This window comes from Erpetoichthys calabaricus, chromosome 8 (assembly GCF_900747795.2).
Source record: "Erpetoichthys calabaricus chromosome 8, fErpCal1.3, whole genome shotgun sequence".
NCBI classification, from domain to species: Eukaryota; Metazoa; Chordata; class Cladistia; order Polypteriformes; family Polypteridae; genus Erpetoichthys; species Erpetoichthys calabaricus.
The window spans coordinates 115,560,269-115,577,387 of record NC_041401.2 but is presented as its reverse complement, the minus strand read 5'-3'; the positions used below and the strand labels follow the sequence as shown (position 1 = coordinate 115,577,387).

The window sequence follows — 17,119 nt, the reverse complement described above, 5'->3', positions numbered from 1 at the left end:
TACTGCTAAAGAGGGTACCTCCATGCACATTATATTTATTTCCTCTAATATATTAAACTCATAATTTTATCGTCACCCGATTAATTTTTATGTGAATTAATGTGTGCCATTTGCATGTTAAAAGTAGGCAGAACAATACAGTTAGGTCCATAAATATTTGGACAGCGACAGCTTTTTTCTAATTTTAGTTCTGTACATTACCACAATGAATTTTAAATGAAACAACTCAGATGCAGTTGAAGTGCACACTTTCAGCTTTAATTAAGTGTGGTGAACAAAATGATTGCATAAAAATGTGAGGCAACTAAAGCATTTTTTTAACACAATCCCTTCATTTCAGGGGCTCAAAAGTAATTGGACAATTGACTCAAAAGCTATTTCATGGGCAGGTGTGGGCAAGTCCATCGTTATGGCATTATCAATTAAGCAGATAAAAGGCCTGGAGTTGATTTGAGGTGTGGTGCTTGCATGTGGAAGATTTTGCTGTGAACAGACAACATGTGGTCAAAGGAGGTCCCCATGCAGGTGAAAGAAGCCATCCTTAAGCTGCGAAAACAGAAAAAACTCATCCGAGAAATTGCTACAATATTACGAGTGGCAATATCTACAGTTTGGTACATCCTGAGAAAGAAAGCAAGCACTGGTTAACTCAGCAACGCAAAAAGACTTGGACGTCCACGGAAGACAACAGTGGTGGATGATCACAGAATCATTTCCATGGTGAAGAGAAACCCCTTCACAACAGCCAACCAAGTGAACAACACTCTCCAGGGGGTAGGCATATCGATATCCAAGTCTACCATAAAGAGAAGACTGCATGAAAGTAAATACAGAGGGTGCACTGCAAGGTGCAAGCCACTCATAAGCCTCAAGAATAGAAAGGCTAGATTAGATTTTGCTAAAGAACATCTAAAAAAGCCAGCACAGTTCTGGAAAAACATTCTTTGGACAGATGAAACCAAGATCAACCTTTATCAGAATGATGGCAAGAAAAAAAGTATGGAGAAGGCAGGGAACAGCTCATTATCCAAAGCATACCACATCATCTGTAAAACACGGTGGAGGCAGTGTGATGGCTTGGGTGTGCATGGCTGCCAGTGGCACTGGGACACTAGTGTCTATTGATGATGTGACACAGGACAGAAGCAGCCGAATGAATTCTGAGGTGTTCAGAGACATACTGTCTGCTCAAATCCAGCTAAATTCAGTCAAATTGATTGGGCGGCGTTTCATGATAATAATCCCAAAACATACAGCCAAAGCAACCCAGGAGTTTATTAAAGCAAAGAAGTGGAAAATTCTTGAATGGCCAAGTCAGTCACCTGATCTTAACCCAATTGAGCATGCATTTCACTTGTTGAAGACTAAACTTTGGACAGAAAGGCCCACAAACAAACAGCAACTGAAAGCCGCTGCAGTAAAGGCCTGGCAGAGCATTAAAAAGGAGGAAACCCAGCATCTGGTGATGTCCATGAGTTCAAGACTTCAAGCTGTCATTGCCAGCAAAGGGTTTTCAACCAAGTATTAGAAACAAACATTTTATTTCCAGTTATTTAATTTGTCCAATTACTTTTGAGCCCCTGAAATGAAGGGATTGTGTTAAAAAAATGCTTTAGTTGCCTCACATTTTTATGCAATCGTTTTGTTCACCCCACTGAATTAAAGCTGAAAGTCTGCACTTCAACTGCATCTGAGTTGTTTCCTTTAAAATTCATTGTGGTAATGTACAGAACCAAAATTAGAAAAAAAGTTGTCTCTGTCCAAATATTTATGGACCTAACTGTATGTTTTGCTACTACAATGGGTTCACGTTTTGGATTAGTGTCTTAGATGGGAAGCCATGTCCAAAATTTGGATCAGTTAATTCAACAGGTACATTAGTTGAACATCTTTTACCAAATTAACAGTCTTTCAATGTTTTACAGTAGTGTCCATGATAATTAATAAATTATGTACGATGCATTTTATTTTAGAGAAGCCTTTCTATTCCTGGGAATAATCTATTGTGCTTTTCAGGTAGAGGATTCTGTTTCAAAATTAAACACACAGAAGCTTCAGACCGAGTACAGAAAGGTGGTGGATGTCATGATAAACCAGTTAAAGCAAGCAAAGTATAATGGATGTTATTTTGACAGACAAGAAAAGGAATGTAATCATCTCTGCACTCAAGAAGGCTGGTTTTCCTGTCAGGTGTGTACACTGTACTAGTGTTTTATACAGTGCATCCAGAAAGTATTCACAGCGCATCACTTTTTCCACATTTTGTTATGTTACAGCCTTATTCCAAAATGGATTAAATTCATTTTTTTCCTCAGAATTCTACACACAACACCCCATAATGACAACGTGAAAAAAGTTTACTTGAGGTTTTTGCAAATTTATTAAAAATAAAAAAACTGAGAAATCACATGTACATAAGTACAGTAATCCCTCCTCCATCGCGGGGGTTGCATTCCAGAGCCACCCGCGAAATAAGAAAATCCGCGAAGTAGAAACCATATGTTTATATGGTTATTTTTATATTGTCATGCTTGGGTCACAGATTTGCGCAGAAACACAGGAGGTTGTAGAAAGACAGGAACGTTATTCAAACACTGCAAACAAACATTTGTCTCTTTTTCAAAAGTTTAAACTGTGCTCCATGACAAGACAGATGACAGTTCCGTCTCACAATTAAAAGAATGCAAACATATCTTCCCCTTCAAAGGAGTGCGTGTCAGGAGCAGTGACTGTCACAGAGATAGAGAGAAAAGCAAACAAATCAATAGGGCTGTTTGGCTTAACTATGCGAAGCACCGTGGCACAAAGCTGTTGAAGGCGGCAGCTTACACCCCCTCCGTCAGGAGCAGACAAAGAGAGAGATAGAGAGAGAGAGTTTGTTTTTCAAGCACAAATCAATACGTGCCCTTCGAGCTTTTAAGTATGCGAAGCACCGTGCAGCATATCGTTTCAGGAAGCAGCTGCACAAAAGATAGCAACGTGAAGATAATCTTTCAGCATTTTTAGACGAGCATCCGTATCGTCTAGGTGTGCGAACAGCCCCCCTGCTCAATCCCCCTACGTCAGGATCAGAGAAAGTCAGCGCAAGAGAAAGAGAAAAGTAAGCTGGGTAGCTTCTCAGCCACCTGCCAATAGCAGCCCTTGTATGAAATCAACTGGGCAAACCAACTGAGGAAGCATGTACCAGAAATTAAAAGACCCATTGTCCGCAGAAACCCACGAAGCAGCGAAAAATCCGCGATATATATTTAAATATGCTTACATATAAAATCCGCGATGGAGTGAAGCCGCGAAAGGCGAAGCGCGATATAGCGAGGGATTACTGTATTCACAGCCTTTGCTCAATACTTTGTCGATGCACCTTTGGCACCAATTACAGCCTCAAGTCTTTTTGAATGTGATGCCACAAGCTTGGCACACCTATCCTTGGCCAGTTTCGCCCATCCCTCTTTGCAGCACCTCTCAAGCTCCATCAGGTTGGATGGGAAGCGTCGGTGCACAACCATTTTAAGATCTCTCCAGAGATGTTCAATCGGATTCAAGTCTGGGCTCTGGCTGGGCCACTCAAGGACATTCACAGAGTTGTCCTGAAGCTACTCCTTTGATATCTTGGCTGTGTGCTTAGGGTCGTTGTCCTGCTGAAAGATGAACCGTTGCCCCAGTCTGAGGTCAAGAGTGCTCTGGAGCAGGTTTTCATCCAGGATGTCTCTGTACATTGCTGCAGTCATCTTTCCCTTTATCCTGACTAGTCTCCCAGTCCCTGCTGCTGAAAAACATCCCCACAGCATGATGCTGCCACCACCATGCTTCACTGTAGGGATGGTATTGGCCTGGTGATGAGCGGTGCCTGGTTTCCTCCAAACGTGACGCCTGGCATTCACACCAAAGAGTTCAATCTTTGTCTCATCAGACCAGAGAATTTTCTTTCTCATGATCTGAGAGTCCTTCAGGTGCCTTTTGGCAAACTCCAGGCGGGCTGCCATGTGCCTTTTACTAAGGAGTGGCTTCCATCTGGCCACTCTACCATACAGGCCTGATTGGTGGATTGCTGCAGAGATGGTTGTCCTTCTGGAAGGTTCACCTCTCTCCACAGGGGACCTCTGGAGCTCTGATAGAGTGACCATCGGGTTCTTGGTCACCTCCCTGACTAAGGCCCTTCTCACCCAATTGCTCAGTTTAGATGGCCGGCCAGCTCTAGGAAGAGTCCTGGTGGTTTTGAACTTCTTCCACTTATGGATGATGGAGGCCACTGTGCTCATTGGGACCTTCAAAGCAGCAGAAATTTTTCTGTAACTTTCCCCAGATTTGTGCCTCGAGACAATCCTGTCTCGGAGGTCTACAGACAATTCCTTTGACTTCATGCTTGGTTTGTGCTCTGACATGAACTCTCAACTGTGGGACCTTATATAGACAGGTATGTGCCTTTCCAAATCATGTCCAATCAACTGAATTTACCACAGGTGGACTCCAATTAAGCTGCAGAAACATCTCAAGGATGATCAGGGGAAACAGGATGCACCTGAGCTCAATTTTGTGCTTCATGGCAAAGGCTGTGAATACTTATGTACATGTGCTTTCTCAATTTTTTTATTTTTAATAAATTTGCAAAAACCTCAAGTAAACTTTTTCACGTTGTCATTATGGGGTGTTGTGTGTAGAATTCTGAGGGAAAAAATGAATTTAATCCATTCTGGAATAAGGCTGTAATATAACAAAATGTGGAAAAAGTGATGCGCTGTGAATACTTTCCGGATGCACTGTATATTACACTTTCCTTCAACAGAATGGATTAGTTTTCTAAGCTTAAAAATGTGTATTTATTGAGGCAGCTTTTAATACCTGTAAATCTCTCAACCTTTACTGTATTAACTTGTTATCAATGTATTTTCAGGGAGCATTTGATACAGACAAGTGCTTATCACTGCATTCTATCAATCCTTATGGGAATCGAGAAAGTAGGATCCTCTTTAGCACCTGGAACCTTGACCACAGGTAATGTATTGACTTATCATCTAGATAATTTTTATGCAAAAAGAGGAAAGTGTGCATTTTACTAATACACAACCTTTTTAGCAGAAGCCACTTGAACATTAAAATTGCAACTAATAGTACTGTAATGTAAGGAAGTCACTTCTAGGACTTTTTTCACTGTTTCATTAGAATTGACACTCTTCAGGTGTCACAAGTGTCAATTGTCTCATATTATGTTTTTTCCTCAGGTCTCTTTTATTAGGCTTATTATACTACAAAACGGGTTCTAGATCAGATGCTGACATAAGGTACTGTTAATAACTTGAACCTGATAGTACAGGAGTATAAATGATCAGGAACTGGATTAAAATGTTTAATCTCGCTCTTTAGGTCGCATTTGTGCTCTCTCACATGTAAATGTAAATACTTTCCTGAATCATACTCCAGGATGCTCTGCAAATTTTCAGGGTTTCTTTTTGTGCTCCACTTAGAAATACTTGTGTTTTTTTTTTATATCTCTACCTAGTGAGAGCCCAGCTCTCCCTTGAGTTAGTACAGGCTAATAATGTAAAATATATTTCAAATCAACTGATGCATTTTTAATTTGTTTAAAATGTGATTTATTTATATGAACTTTTTCATATACCATACATTCATAATTTCATAAAAATATTATTTCCATTCCAGGTTACCTACATATCTTTTGTTTTATAAGAATATACCAATTTTGCCAGATGAAAGGAGATCATTTAATCCAACAAGCTTCCTTGGATAGAATATCTTATGTTTCTTATTAGCCTGTTAAGTGAGAACCTGCATTGGAAAGCTTGCGTTAGACAGTAATGCTTTCGAGAGGCTTATTTTGTTTAAAATTACTTTACAGTTGAAGTCATCAGGCTGTCATTGAGTCAGTCGTTCCCACCAGGAGCTCATACTGGATAACATTTTGGTCAAGTCTGGTCAGGTTACAGTGTTTTTTAACTGAACTACTGTTGCTTCGGAGAGCTGCGAAATGGACCAACATATTGTGTATGAGGCTATTAGGATTGTGCCAGTTGGATGTTAGCCAAACGTAAATATCAATCTCCCACTCATTTGCCTCGATGTCAGTGAGTATTTTCAAGCATCACTTTTGGAGAGATGCAGTTTTAACTGAAGTTGTGATTTTTGGCTTCCTGTGAACTGTGTAGGGAGGTATAAAGGTAGGTGGTATAAGTATAAAAGAGTGGTAAGGAGGTATAATGGGTAATTTTTCAAAACAAATAAAACTTAATAATTATTAGTTGAGAAAAACGTACTTCACTGACTTAAACATTTGTAGCTTTCTTAGTTGTGTATAATGCTGTGTTTTTATTAATATAGTTTCTCATAATCAAAACCAAAATCATTCATTAACATCTCACCCAAGATAAACATTTTTTTCAAACTTCTTTTGGTTTTCTCGTATTTCTTTCTCCTTATTTCTGGTTCTCCTATTTTTTTAAAATTGTTTTCTACTTTCAGATTACACTTAGTTTATTCCCTTCATTTACCAATTTTGTCATTTTTTTGCACTTTATACCCACCTTTATAACTTGTGCTATTCTAATATTTGCTATAATGTAGGTGCTTTTGTAACATTATAAGTACTGCACTGTGATCATTGCATTGCCTTCATAAACCTAATGATGTAATAATTATATTTTTTCTTGACTTTATTGGTCTGTTTTTCTGGGAACTTCACAATGTCTGAATCGTTTTAAATAGCTGCTTAATGCTTATTTATCTGTGTTAATTGTTTCAATATTTTTAAACAGTTGAATGCACATACTATATAAAAGCAACTTATTTCAATTTGATATTTGACAAGAAAATGTACTTTAACACTTTGAATCTTGTAATTCTTGTTTGTGACACTTTTTTTTTAAAAATTTGTGCGTGACTTAGGCGTTATTTCCATAATCTCTGTTATTTCTGATGGAACGTGACAGAAAGCCTCCACTTTATCTGCAGTAGTCAAAAGCCAATGATCCTTCCTGTTTTCATTCCTTCGAACCATTTGATATTGACTGTTTTGTTCATTATCCAGTTAACAGTGAAAAGCAAAATGCACTTTTGGTCGTCCAGATTCCAGTTACTTGTACAGAATTCCTTTCCATCCTCCATAGATTTATTCCCTTACTTTTATACTTTTACCTGAAAATGCTTTACGTTGGACATTGTTCATCTACAGAAAATGTAGTTGCTTCTTTGAAAGTGCAAGCATAAATAGTGTCTTCTTTTATTTGCTTTGATTTTATTGAACCTTCATCCTATTAGTGAGTGTGGGTGTATGAATAATTGTAATGAACTGACACTCTGTGAAAGGATGGCCCTTGTCTTACACCTCATTCTGGCAGGATAGCCTGAGCTTTATGCCACAACCTAGTTACTAGAATACACGGATGGATGAATGCACATTCATTTTAATATACTAATAAAAGTTTTTAACTTTTGCAAACTATTAAAGAAATGTTTAATTGTTTTCAGGATTGAAAAAAAACGAGCCATCATTCCGGCATTGATAGAAGCTGTGAAGAATCGTAACGGTAGAGAAGTTAACTGCAACTATTTTTACAGACTCCTATTCACCATAGACAACCTCAAGTTGGTTCACATCGCCTGCCACAAGAAAACAGTCCACAATTTGACTTGTGATGCAAAGAGAGTGTATGTTAGAATTAAAAGGAAGGAAAAAAAACAGAGTACTAAGAAATAGAAGCATAATATCTTTATTTGAAAAATAACACCAAATGCAGCAGTAAATGAAGGATTTCCCAAAAATATATTTATTCATGCAAATGAAAGTGTATTACTTGCAACAGTGTTAATTTTGAAATGCTGATTTTATTAAAATATTTTGTTCATTTTTATATAATTTTTATTTTATGTGTAGGATTTTCTTTTTGTAGCCAGCTTGAAACACCACTGGAGAGAATTACATTGGATTTTAATGCTGTTTTTGCACATATGATCCAAATATCTAACAACAAAATCACAAATGTGATGGTCCGTTTATCATTATGCCCAGATGATTTGTAAAACTAGTAAAGTAAAATTAGTAAACACATTTATATTTTCATGCACAATCTTTATATCCTTTTTATCATAACAATTAAAAGAGTATAATAAATACTATTACAAAAAGATCAATCAGCACATATATGTATGTGTATGTGTCTACAATCCAATCCATTCCAAACTATGGAAGGGTGCAAGACATCTCCTGCTATCTATCTGTGCCAAGAACAATGCATCTGTATCTTCCGAAAAGTGGACAGGCAATCATTGAAGACCCTACTTAAACATCATAAGACAATTGTACTGTCCTGTAGGCTACAACAGTTATTTTGTTTGTAGGAGTAAGTGCATTACTTAAACCAGTTTAATACATCCTTTCTTTTGTACCGTAATGTTAATATCTGTGTAATGGTTACTGGGGTTGATGCACTGATCACCTACAGCATTAAAACCACTTAATGTTGTATAGGCCACCCTTGTGCTGCTAAAACAGACCTCTGAAGTTGTCCTGTGGTTGTATCTGGCACCAAGACTTTAGAAGCAGTTCTTTTTAAGACCTGTAAGTTGCAAGTTTGGGCCTTCATTGATCGGACTTGTTTTTCCTGCACATCCCACCAATGCTCGATTGGATTGAGATCTGGGGAATTTGGAGGCCAGGTCAACACCTAGAACTCTTTGCCATGTTCTTCAAACCATACCTAAAGAACTTTTGCAGTGTTGCAGGTCATATTATCCTGCTAAGAGAGGCCTCTGCCGTCAGGGAATTCCATTGCTATGAAGGGGTGTTCATGGTCTACAACAATCTTTATGTAGGTGGTATGTGTCAAAGTAACATCTTCATGAATGCCAGGACCCAGTGCTTTCCAGCAGAACATTGCCTAAAGCATCATACTACCTCTGCCGGCTTGCCTTCTTCCCATAGGGTATCCTGCTGCCATCTCATCTGTAGGAAAACAGTCCACAGGCAACTGCTGTCTACATGACCTAAGAGAATATTGAGATGCATCAGACCAGGCCACCTTCGGTTGCTAGATGTTCCAGTTCTGACACTCGTGTGCCCATTGTAGGCACTTTTGGTTATGGACAGAGTTCAGCATGGTCCCTCTGAATGATCTGTGACAACAGCACCCCAAACGTAGCACCTTGAGATGCACTGTGTGTTCTGTCACCTTTATTTCATTCAGCGTTTTGTGCTACAGTGTGTGAGCACGGGTCCTAACACCATCAGACAAATACCACTTCTTTATAAAACACATGTTTATTCTTGCAAATAAAGTCCGCCCAACACACAGTGCTCCCGGCACCAATCACCCTCCACACGGGCATTTCTCTGCGTCTCTGTGGACCACCTTTCCTCTCCTTATGGGAGCTTCGTCCTGTTCCTGCTCCTGACTCTAGCTCTCTGATTGGAGTGAGGCGGCCCCTTTTATTTCCACCCGTATGTGCTCCAGGTGCCTGATGGCACTCTTCCGGCAGCACTTCCTGGTTTAGCGGAAGTGCTGCCCTTGCACCCGGAAGCACTCTAGGCATCCCTAGAAGGTCCTTCCTCCACCTTGCCAGGTGTGGCGGAAGTGACAATCTCCTGGGCTCCATGACGCTCGGGGCGCCCTCTGGCGGTGGCCACGGGCCCCAGTGGGTTTGAGCCTCCCTGCTCCGTCCCTGTGGTCCCCTCATCATCCAAGGCAGTTGCCCCCTCGTGGCCCAGGGGATGTATAGACCACCTCCCAGTCCTTCCAGGCGTCTCGGCTGGGTCTGACCCCCCAGCCTCCTGTGACACTGCCCCATCGCCGGTGGAGACCTGTTGGGCGTAGCAGCCCATCCCATGAGGGCAGGTCTCCCACGAAGCGGGTTCAAAATGTGGTGGTCCAGGGCCCGGTCCTGTAAAAGACAAAGCGGAAATGGACAGAGACGTTGCCCTGACACCACTGCCTGGCGTTCTCCATTAGGTTAAAGGGCCAACGCTCCCCCCTTCGGCCGGCATCCTGGCAGCCGAAACCTCGGCACCTGCTCCGCGGCCTTCGTGCCCCCGTCATCGGGTTGTCTAACAGGACCGTTCGCACTCCCGTCTTCCCCGCTGACTTCGGGGCTTCCCTCTGCCACCGCAGAGGGTGACCCGTCACCGAGCTGACGTCTCACTTTGTGGGAAGAGCCGGCTTCACTCCTCCGGTTCTTCCTTTTCCTCTGGGGCGCCCTGACGGTTTGAGTCTCCCTACGGGAAAGGTGTGGCTACTTGGTCACCGGAACTGCACGATACCAGGACGCTTTCGCGCGCATCTCCATTTCCCTTTACGGTACAGGCCTCACCTGCACCGCCACGATCCTCCAACCAGAGATTCCAGCACCACACTGCTCTGCCCACTGTCATAGTGTCTGTTGTGGCACGATCACCTTTCCCTCCAGCTCGACTGTGCAGTCTCGAAGGTCACGTAATACCTGTCAAAACGACTCGGTGAACTGAAGGGAAACCTCTGGGTCATGTTGAGCCGCAGGCACAAACAGAACATCAGCTGGCGGAGGACCTACCTGTTGATCAGTCCTGCGCGTCAGCAGCGCACTGTGGAGCTTTCTTCCTGCTTTCGTCGGGTCCTCCCCCGGCTCGGGATGGAAGTTCACCGGTCCCGCCTCTGACCAATCATCGACGGGAACACGACACACACTGTTCAATCCTTCATCCACCTCAGGGAGGGACTTCCGGTTCTCCGCCATCTTCTTCTGGTCCCTGGTGCAGTGGCAAGCCTCCTGGCAGCTCCTCTGCTGCAGCGGCTTTCCGAGCTGCAACAGTTCCTCCTCCCCAGCTCTTCGAGCTGCCAAAGCCCCATGGATTTGCGCGCATCTGCCACCGACGCGGATCTGGGCAGTCCCTGCCTACAACACACAAATAAGGTCCGGCCTCCCAGGGCTGAATGCCATTAGGCAGGGAACTTACCTCCCGGATCTCGTCTGTCCGTGGGGAGTTCCTCGGCATGGCCTTCCCCAACGCACTGCCGTCCTGGGCACCCTTAGCGGCGGCGCGCTCGTGGGAGTCAGCTGCACTCCTGCTACACCGGGTTTTCTCTGTCCGCATCAGGTGGAGATGGTGGATCCGCAAACCATCAGCGGTACCCTGGGTGAGTCGCAGTCCATCCACGGTGTGTGTGCGGGCCGCTTCCACGCGGCATGTGTGTGCGGTGGTCTGAAGTGCCGGACCACTCACAAAATTATTTTTGCGATGGGTCCCTGCCTTGGAACAGGCAGAGGGTCCCATCTGGGGTGCCATTGTGAGCACGGGTCCGAACACCATCAGACAAACACCACTTCTTTATAAAATACACTTTTATTCTTGCAAATAAAAGCACGCCCAACAAAAAGTGCTCCTGTCACCAATCACCCTCCACACGGGCCTTTCTCTGAGTCTCCGTGTCCCACCTTTCCTCTCCTCACGGGAGCTTCATCCTGGTTCTGCTTCCGCTCCAGACTCTAACTCTCTGATTGCAGTGAGGCGGCCCCTTTTATTTCCACCCAGATGTGCTCCAGGTGCCTAATGACACTCTTCCGGCAGCACTTCCTGGTGCGGCAGAAATGCCGCCCTTGCACCTGGAAGCACTCCAGGCGTCCCTGGAAGGTCCTTCCTCCACCTTCCCAGGTGTGGCGGAAGTGTTGATCTCCCGGGCTCCACGACGCTCGGGGTGCCCCCTGGTGGTGGCCACAGGCCCCTGTGGGTTTGAGCCTCCTTGCTCCGTCCCCGTGGTCCTCTCATCATCCCGGGTAGTTGCCCCCTCGTGGCCCGGGGGACGTATAGACCACTTCCCGGTCCTTCCAGGCATCCCGGCTGGGTCTGACCCCCAGCCTCCTGTGACAAGTGTCACTTCTGCGTGATCAGATGGGCTAGCCTTCACTGTACATATGCATCAGTGAGCCTTGGTGCCCATGACCCTGTCACTAGCCTGTTGTCCCTCCTTGGACCACTTTTTGTAGCTGCTAATCCCAGCATACTGAGAAGGCCCAACAAGACCTACCATTATGGAGATGCTATGACCCAGTCATCTAGCCATCAAAATGTGGCCCTTGTCAAGTTCTCTCAGATCCTTATGCTTACACATTTTTCCTGCTTCTAACACATTAACTTCAACAACTGACTGTTCACATTCATCGTAACATATCCCTTCCATGGACAGATACCTTTATAAATATTACATGTTATTCTCTTCACCTATCAGTTTTAATGTTGTGGCTGATCAGTGCATATTGTCTCAAGTATGACTACAGTCTTGGAAGAACACATTCCCATGGAGTATGTACCCCCTGCTGGATACAGTATGTAAAGCAAATCCTGTGGGTGAAATTGTTGTCAATAAGGGAAAAATGCCGAGACTTCATTAAACTAACACAATGGCTACAAATATTTGGATGACAACTCTTTACAGCAGTGGAGAGTAGGAGGGAGTCTCTGAGTATACACACCTTGCCAGACCTTGAACTGGATCGATTATAGCAGCAGAAGTATGCATAGGGTTTCACTTCTGCCAACTAAGAACAAGAAAATGAGGCAGCACTGGACACAGTATGCCCAAAACAAGACGACTATATTCTGAAAAAATTTAGCTTTTTTGACAAATCTTAGTTTCTTCTGTGAAATGCAAATGCTGTGGTAGAATTTGGTGTAAGCCACATGAATCCATGCTCTTGCCTGCTTTGTGTGAAAGGGGCAGGCTGTTCATGGTTGTGTAATGTGTGGGGAAAGTTTTCTTGACACATATTAGATTTTTTAATACCAAATAAATATCATATGAATGCTAACACATACCTAGGTTTGTCATGGACCCTCTGTGTCCTTTTTCAAATGGGTATTTTCAGCAGGATTTTTTACCATATACAAAAGAACATCATGTCGGGCAGCTTTCATGAACAAGGCAGTGACTTAGTTTACCTCAGTGGTCTGCACAATTCCTGGCTCTCAGTGGAATGAAGGGGACGTCTAACGTGTAAATATGTTGCTGAGAAGGCTGCAGTGTGGAGTGGTGTGATGGTCTCAAGTCAGCAGGTTTCCTGTACATTTGATGGACACCTGTCAGCTGGCCTTGAGTGAAGGACTGTAGGCATATGAATACAAGTGTGCCCTCTTGCAGACCAGCATACCATCTAGGTTGGGTTCATGCACCCAGTGCTGCAGTCCCTATATGTCAGAATCAGCAGATTTGAAAAGTGAATAACATAATGCCTCTAAATTAATATTTCAATAATTGTCTTTGCTATTCATTGATGCAGTAAACACACCAGTCAGACCTGTTAATGATCATTGTAATTAGATATTTACTCCTAATACTGTTCAATTTCACCTGAAACGGAATTTCAAAGAATCCTTCTTCTTTTCCATAGGAGTTTCTTCCATAACTTTCTTTCAGGGTAGTCAAATCTGATAGGCAGAACACGTCAGTCAAATGTTGCTGCTGCTGGCAGGCAGTAATGACACCTCATGTCTATGGCACTGTGATCAGCTAATGGATCACACAGTGTCAGAATGGGTCCCTAATCACACCCTGTCAATGTCTTCTCTGCATAAATTCACTGCGATTAAAGGCAGCACTGCTTCTAGAGTTTAACCATTTAATGCCAACTACCACTTGTCCACCACCAAACACCACAACCATAATCACAGCACTTCAGTGGATTGGATACATAAGATGAGCCAAAGGACATACGTAACCTGGGTACACCTGCTACCTAAAGGGGCAATGTCATCAGTGCCAGTGCAAAGTAGCAGGCTTTCATGCTGAATGCTGCTGTGATATTTTTTATTCTTCACTCATTTTTCTAAAACCTCTTTTTCCAATATGAGCTGCAGGTAATTGGAGCATTTTGTGGCAGGCAAAAAACAACTTTTCACAGAATTGCAGCCCATCATGGGCTATATTAACTCAAAGTGAACCAATTTAGAGTACCAAGTGCCTTTAGAAATGTAGAAGGAAATACACAAGGACAATAAGAACAACTTGACATAACAATGGGAGGAAACTCCAAACTTGACATAAGGTGTGACTTGGCAGGGAATGGGACCCAGGACTATAGAGCTGGGATCGAGCCATCTATCAAGAGCACCACCATACAAAATGTTCATAAAACTCAGAACTCACTACTTTAGTTTCCTACAACATGCCAAAGATGTGCAAGTTAGACTTTCTGGCCACTCTGACTCACCCTGCATGACAGAATGTGGGCTTGCAAGTGAGGGCTCCTGGTCACGGAATGGCATCCAAGCTGGTGATTCATCCTGCTGTGCACTTGTGCTACCTTGAAAGGCTCCCATCCACTTAAACCCAAACTGGATTAAATAGTTTCGAAACTGAATTGGATGATGGCGCACAAAGCAGGTGCAGTGTTTCATTCTGCTGTCTCACAGCTTCAGCATCTAACTCTAGCTGCTCTGTGTCTGAGGGCTCTTCCCTGTGTCTCTGTGTGATTTTCTCCCACATCCATTAGACATTAGGCTGATAGTTGACTCTCTTTCTGAGAGAGTGGGCCTGTGATGGACTGGCATTCCATCCAGGGTAGGTTCCTGGCTTGTGTAGATAGAGTGCGACACGACTGGTCTTGGTGCTTCTGAACAAAATTAAACCAGTTTCACAATAGATGGGCAGACATTGAGCAAATTAAAGAATACTGCATAGTCCATCCATCCATTTTCCAACCTGCTGAATCCGAACACAGGGTCACGGGGGTCTGCCGGAGCCAATCCCAGCCAACACAGGGCACAAGGCAGGAACCAATCCTGGGCAGGGTGCCAACCCACCGCAGGACACACACAAACACACCAAGCACACACTAGGGCCAATTTAGAATCACCAATCCACCTAAACTGCATGTCTTTGGACTGTGGGAGGAAACCAGAGCACCCGGAGGAAACCCACGCAGACACGGGGAGAACATGCAAACTCCACGCAGGGAGGACCCGGGAAACGAACCCAGGTCTCCCAACTGCGAGGCAGCAGCGCTACCCACTGCACCACCGTGCCACCCAATACTGCATAGTGATTTTTATATTTTATCAAAAAATAAAAGATTATACATTTTCAAAAGCATAAGTCCCCTGGGAGCAAGGGTCATGAAAGAGGATTTTCAACCATCTGGATGATCTTACTTTGTTAGCCTAGAGCCTCTGTGATATGTTTACCTGGTTGTTAAAATATTTTGTCATTATGATAATAATGTTAGCATCATTTTAAGGTTATTATTTTTCATGGGCCATTTTGGGCTTGTTTTCCATGCATATGGCCAAATTGTGTTTATAAAAATAAGAAATAATTAAATTGATCTCAACTGGAGAATTACAATTCAAGTAGTTATGTCAACTGATCAAATGACAATCACCAAATTACCAGCAATGTTAAAGAAATATGTCCACAGTAAGCCAATGTTTATTTTACTGTATTTCTGTCTTTGCACGTGTGGCGGATGGCTGGGGCCCTTGCCCGGCCGATGGTCCGGGGGAACAAGCAGGGACTAAACAGTATCTCCCCCAGGATGCTGGATGGAAGCCCCCCTTGGTGGCAGTGGTGCCTCGGATTCCCCCAGGGCTCCATGTGAGATGGAGTTCTCTACAACCCCTTTTGATCCGGGGGTGCCGCCAGGGGGCGCTGCAGTGGTTCCTGAGCCTGTGTGAAGTTTGTCGGAGAGGAGTGGTGGAGAAAAGAGAAAGAGAAATAGAAAGAGAAGAAGAATTGTGTGGGTTTGTGCTTATTGGGACTGTGTTGTGCCTGTGGGAACAGGGAAGGCGTTGCCCACAGGAGAAGAAAAGAAAAACAAAAACATTTATTTGTTTTATCAGTGTGTCTCCTGCGTCTGTCTGTGCCAGGTTGAGTGCTGGTATAGCAGCTTTTGTCACACATGGAATAAATATAGTATATATAAATTCTGGGCAACTTTGATAATTGATGTCCCATTATCCTTCTAAATAATGATTATAAAATATTTCCTTAATTAATGGCTAAAATAATTTAAAAGATTTTGGAAACAACAATAGGTTAGTTTTAAATTTATTGATCAACTTGCCTTGTTCCATTTTCTAACATGCATATCCAGTTTAGTTTCACTGGGGAGCCAGAGCCAATCCCAAAAGTGTCAGGGATCAACTGCAGATGTTCACAGGGCACTGTAGGACAAAGTGGGCATTGCACATTCTGCTAGGTTTTTAATGGCACACCAGGCCTGTTAAGATAGCAGATTTAACAGGAATGTAAAAATCCAGCCTTACCAAACCCGACTTACATTTGAAACTAAGTGGCTGAACTGTAGTTTTACCAATTTCGGCCTTGAAGTTTGTTTGATAACAAAGATGTAGACAAAGATGCAAACCAGAAGTCACCAAATAGACACCCACGTCTAGAACAAAGAGGCAGAATTTAATGAGTGGTCACCATGATGGACAAAATAACAGTCCTATAAGCAGGCACTTATTTTGTAACTGGAAGTGACTTTAATCCAAGCACAAAAAGTTACACATTACAAACTACATGCACTCATCTTCATGGAACTCTCTGGACACTGTATACAAATGACCTCTTGCACTCTCTAAGATAACTTTTCTCTGAAACATATGAGCTGAATTGCCCATCCATGTTTGGAAAGCTGAAAGTTGACAATTTCTATACTTCTCTTTGTAGACCTCTAAGCTGAGACCCACCCTGCCAAGCCAAGATCTGTGCCAGTGGGCAGAGAAGCCACCAATACTTGAAGAAAGGGACTTCAACAACAACAACAACATTTATTTATATAGCACATTTTCATACAAATAATGTAGCTCAAAGTGCTTTACATGATGAAGAAAAGAAAAATAAAAGACAAAGTAAGAATTAAAATAAAACAACATTAATTAACATAGAATAAGAGTAAGGTCCGATGGCCAGGGAGGACAGAAAAGACAAAAAAAACTCCAGACGGCTGGAGAAAAAAATAAAATCTGCAGGGGTTCCAAACCATGAGACCACCCAGCCCCCTCTGGGCATTCTACCTAACATAAATGAAATAGTCCTCTTTGTAATTAGGGTTCTCACGGAAGGACTTGATGATGATGGTCATGTAGACTTCTGGCTTTTAATCCATCAATGTAGGAACATCATGATGCTTTGATTAGGTG

At 42.9% G+C, this 17,119-nt stretch overlaps 1 protein-coding gene across 2 annotated transcripts in view; it reads left to right on the top strand.

Annotated features, from left to right (window-relative positions):
- The window catches only part of dffb (DNA fragmentation factor, beta polypeptide (caspase-activated DNase)), a 32,910-nt gene extending 16,207 nt beyond the window's left edge, over nucleotides 1–16,703 (top strand). Inside the window, exons 5-7 of one of the 2 annotated variants that reach the window (XM_051931211.1) lie at nucleotides 2,017–2,190; nucleotides 4,892–4,992; nucleotides 16,647–16,703. In XM_051931211.1, the coding sequence (XP_051787171.1) occupies nucleotides 2,017–2,190; nucleotides 4,892–4,992; nucleotides 16,647–16,659 (288 nt within the window). In that variant the 3' untranslated portion in view covers nucleotides 16,660–16,703. Of the gene's footprint in view, nucleotides 1–2,016; nucleotides 2,191–4,891; nucleotides 4,993–7,479; nucleotides 7,868–16,646 lie in introns of those variants that run through there. The other variant, XM_028807324.2, reaches the window with a different exon arrangement.
- Nucleotides 16,704–17,119: the final 416 nt, after the last annotated feature.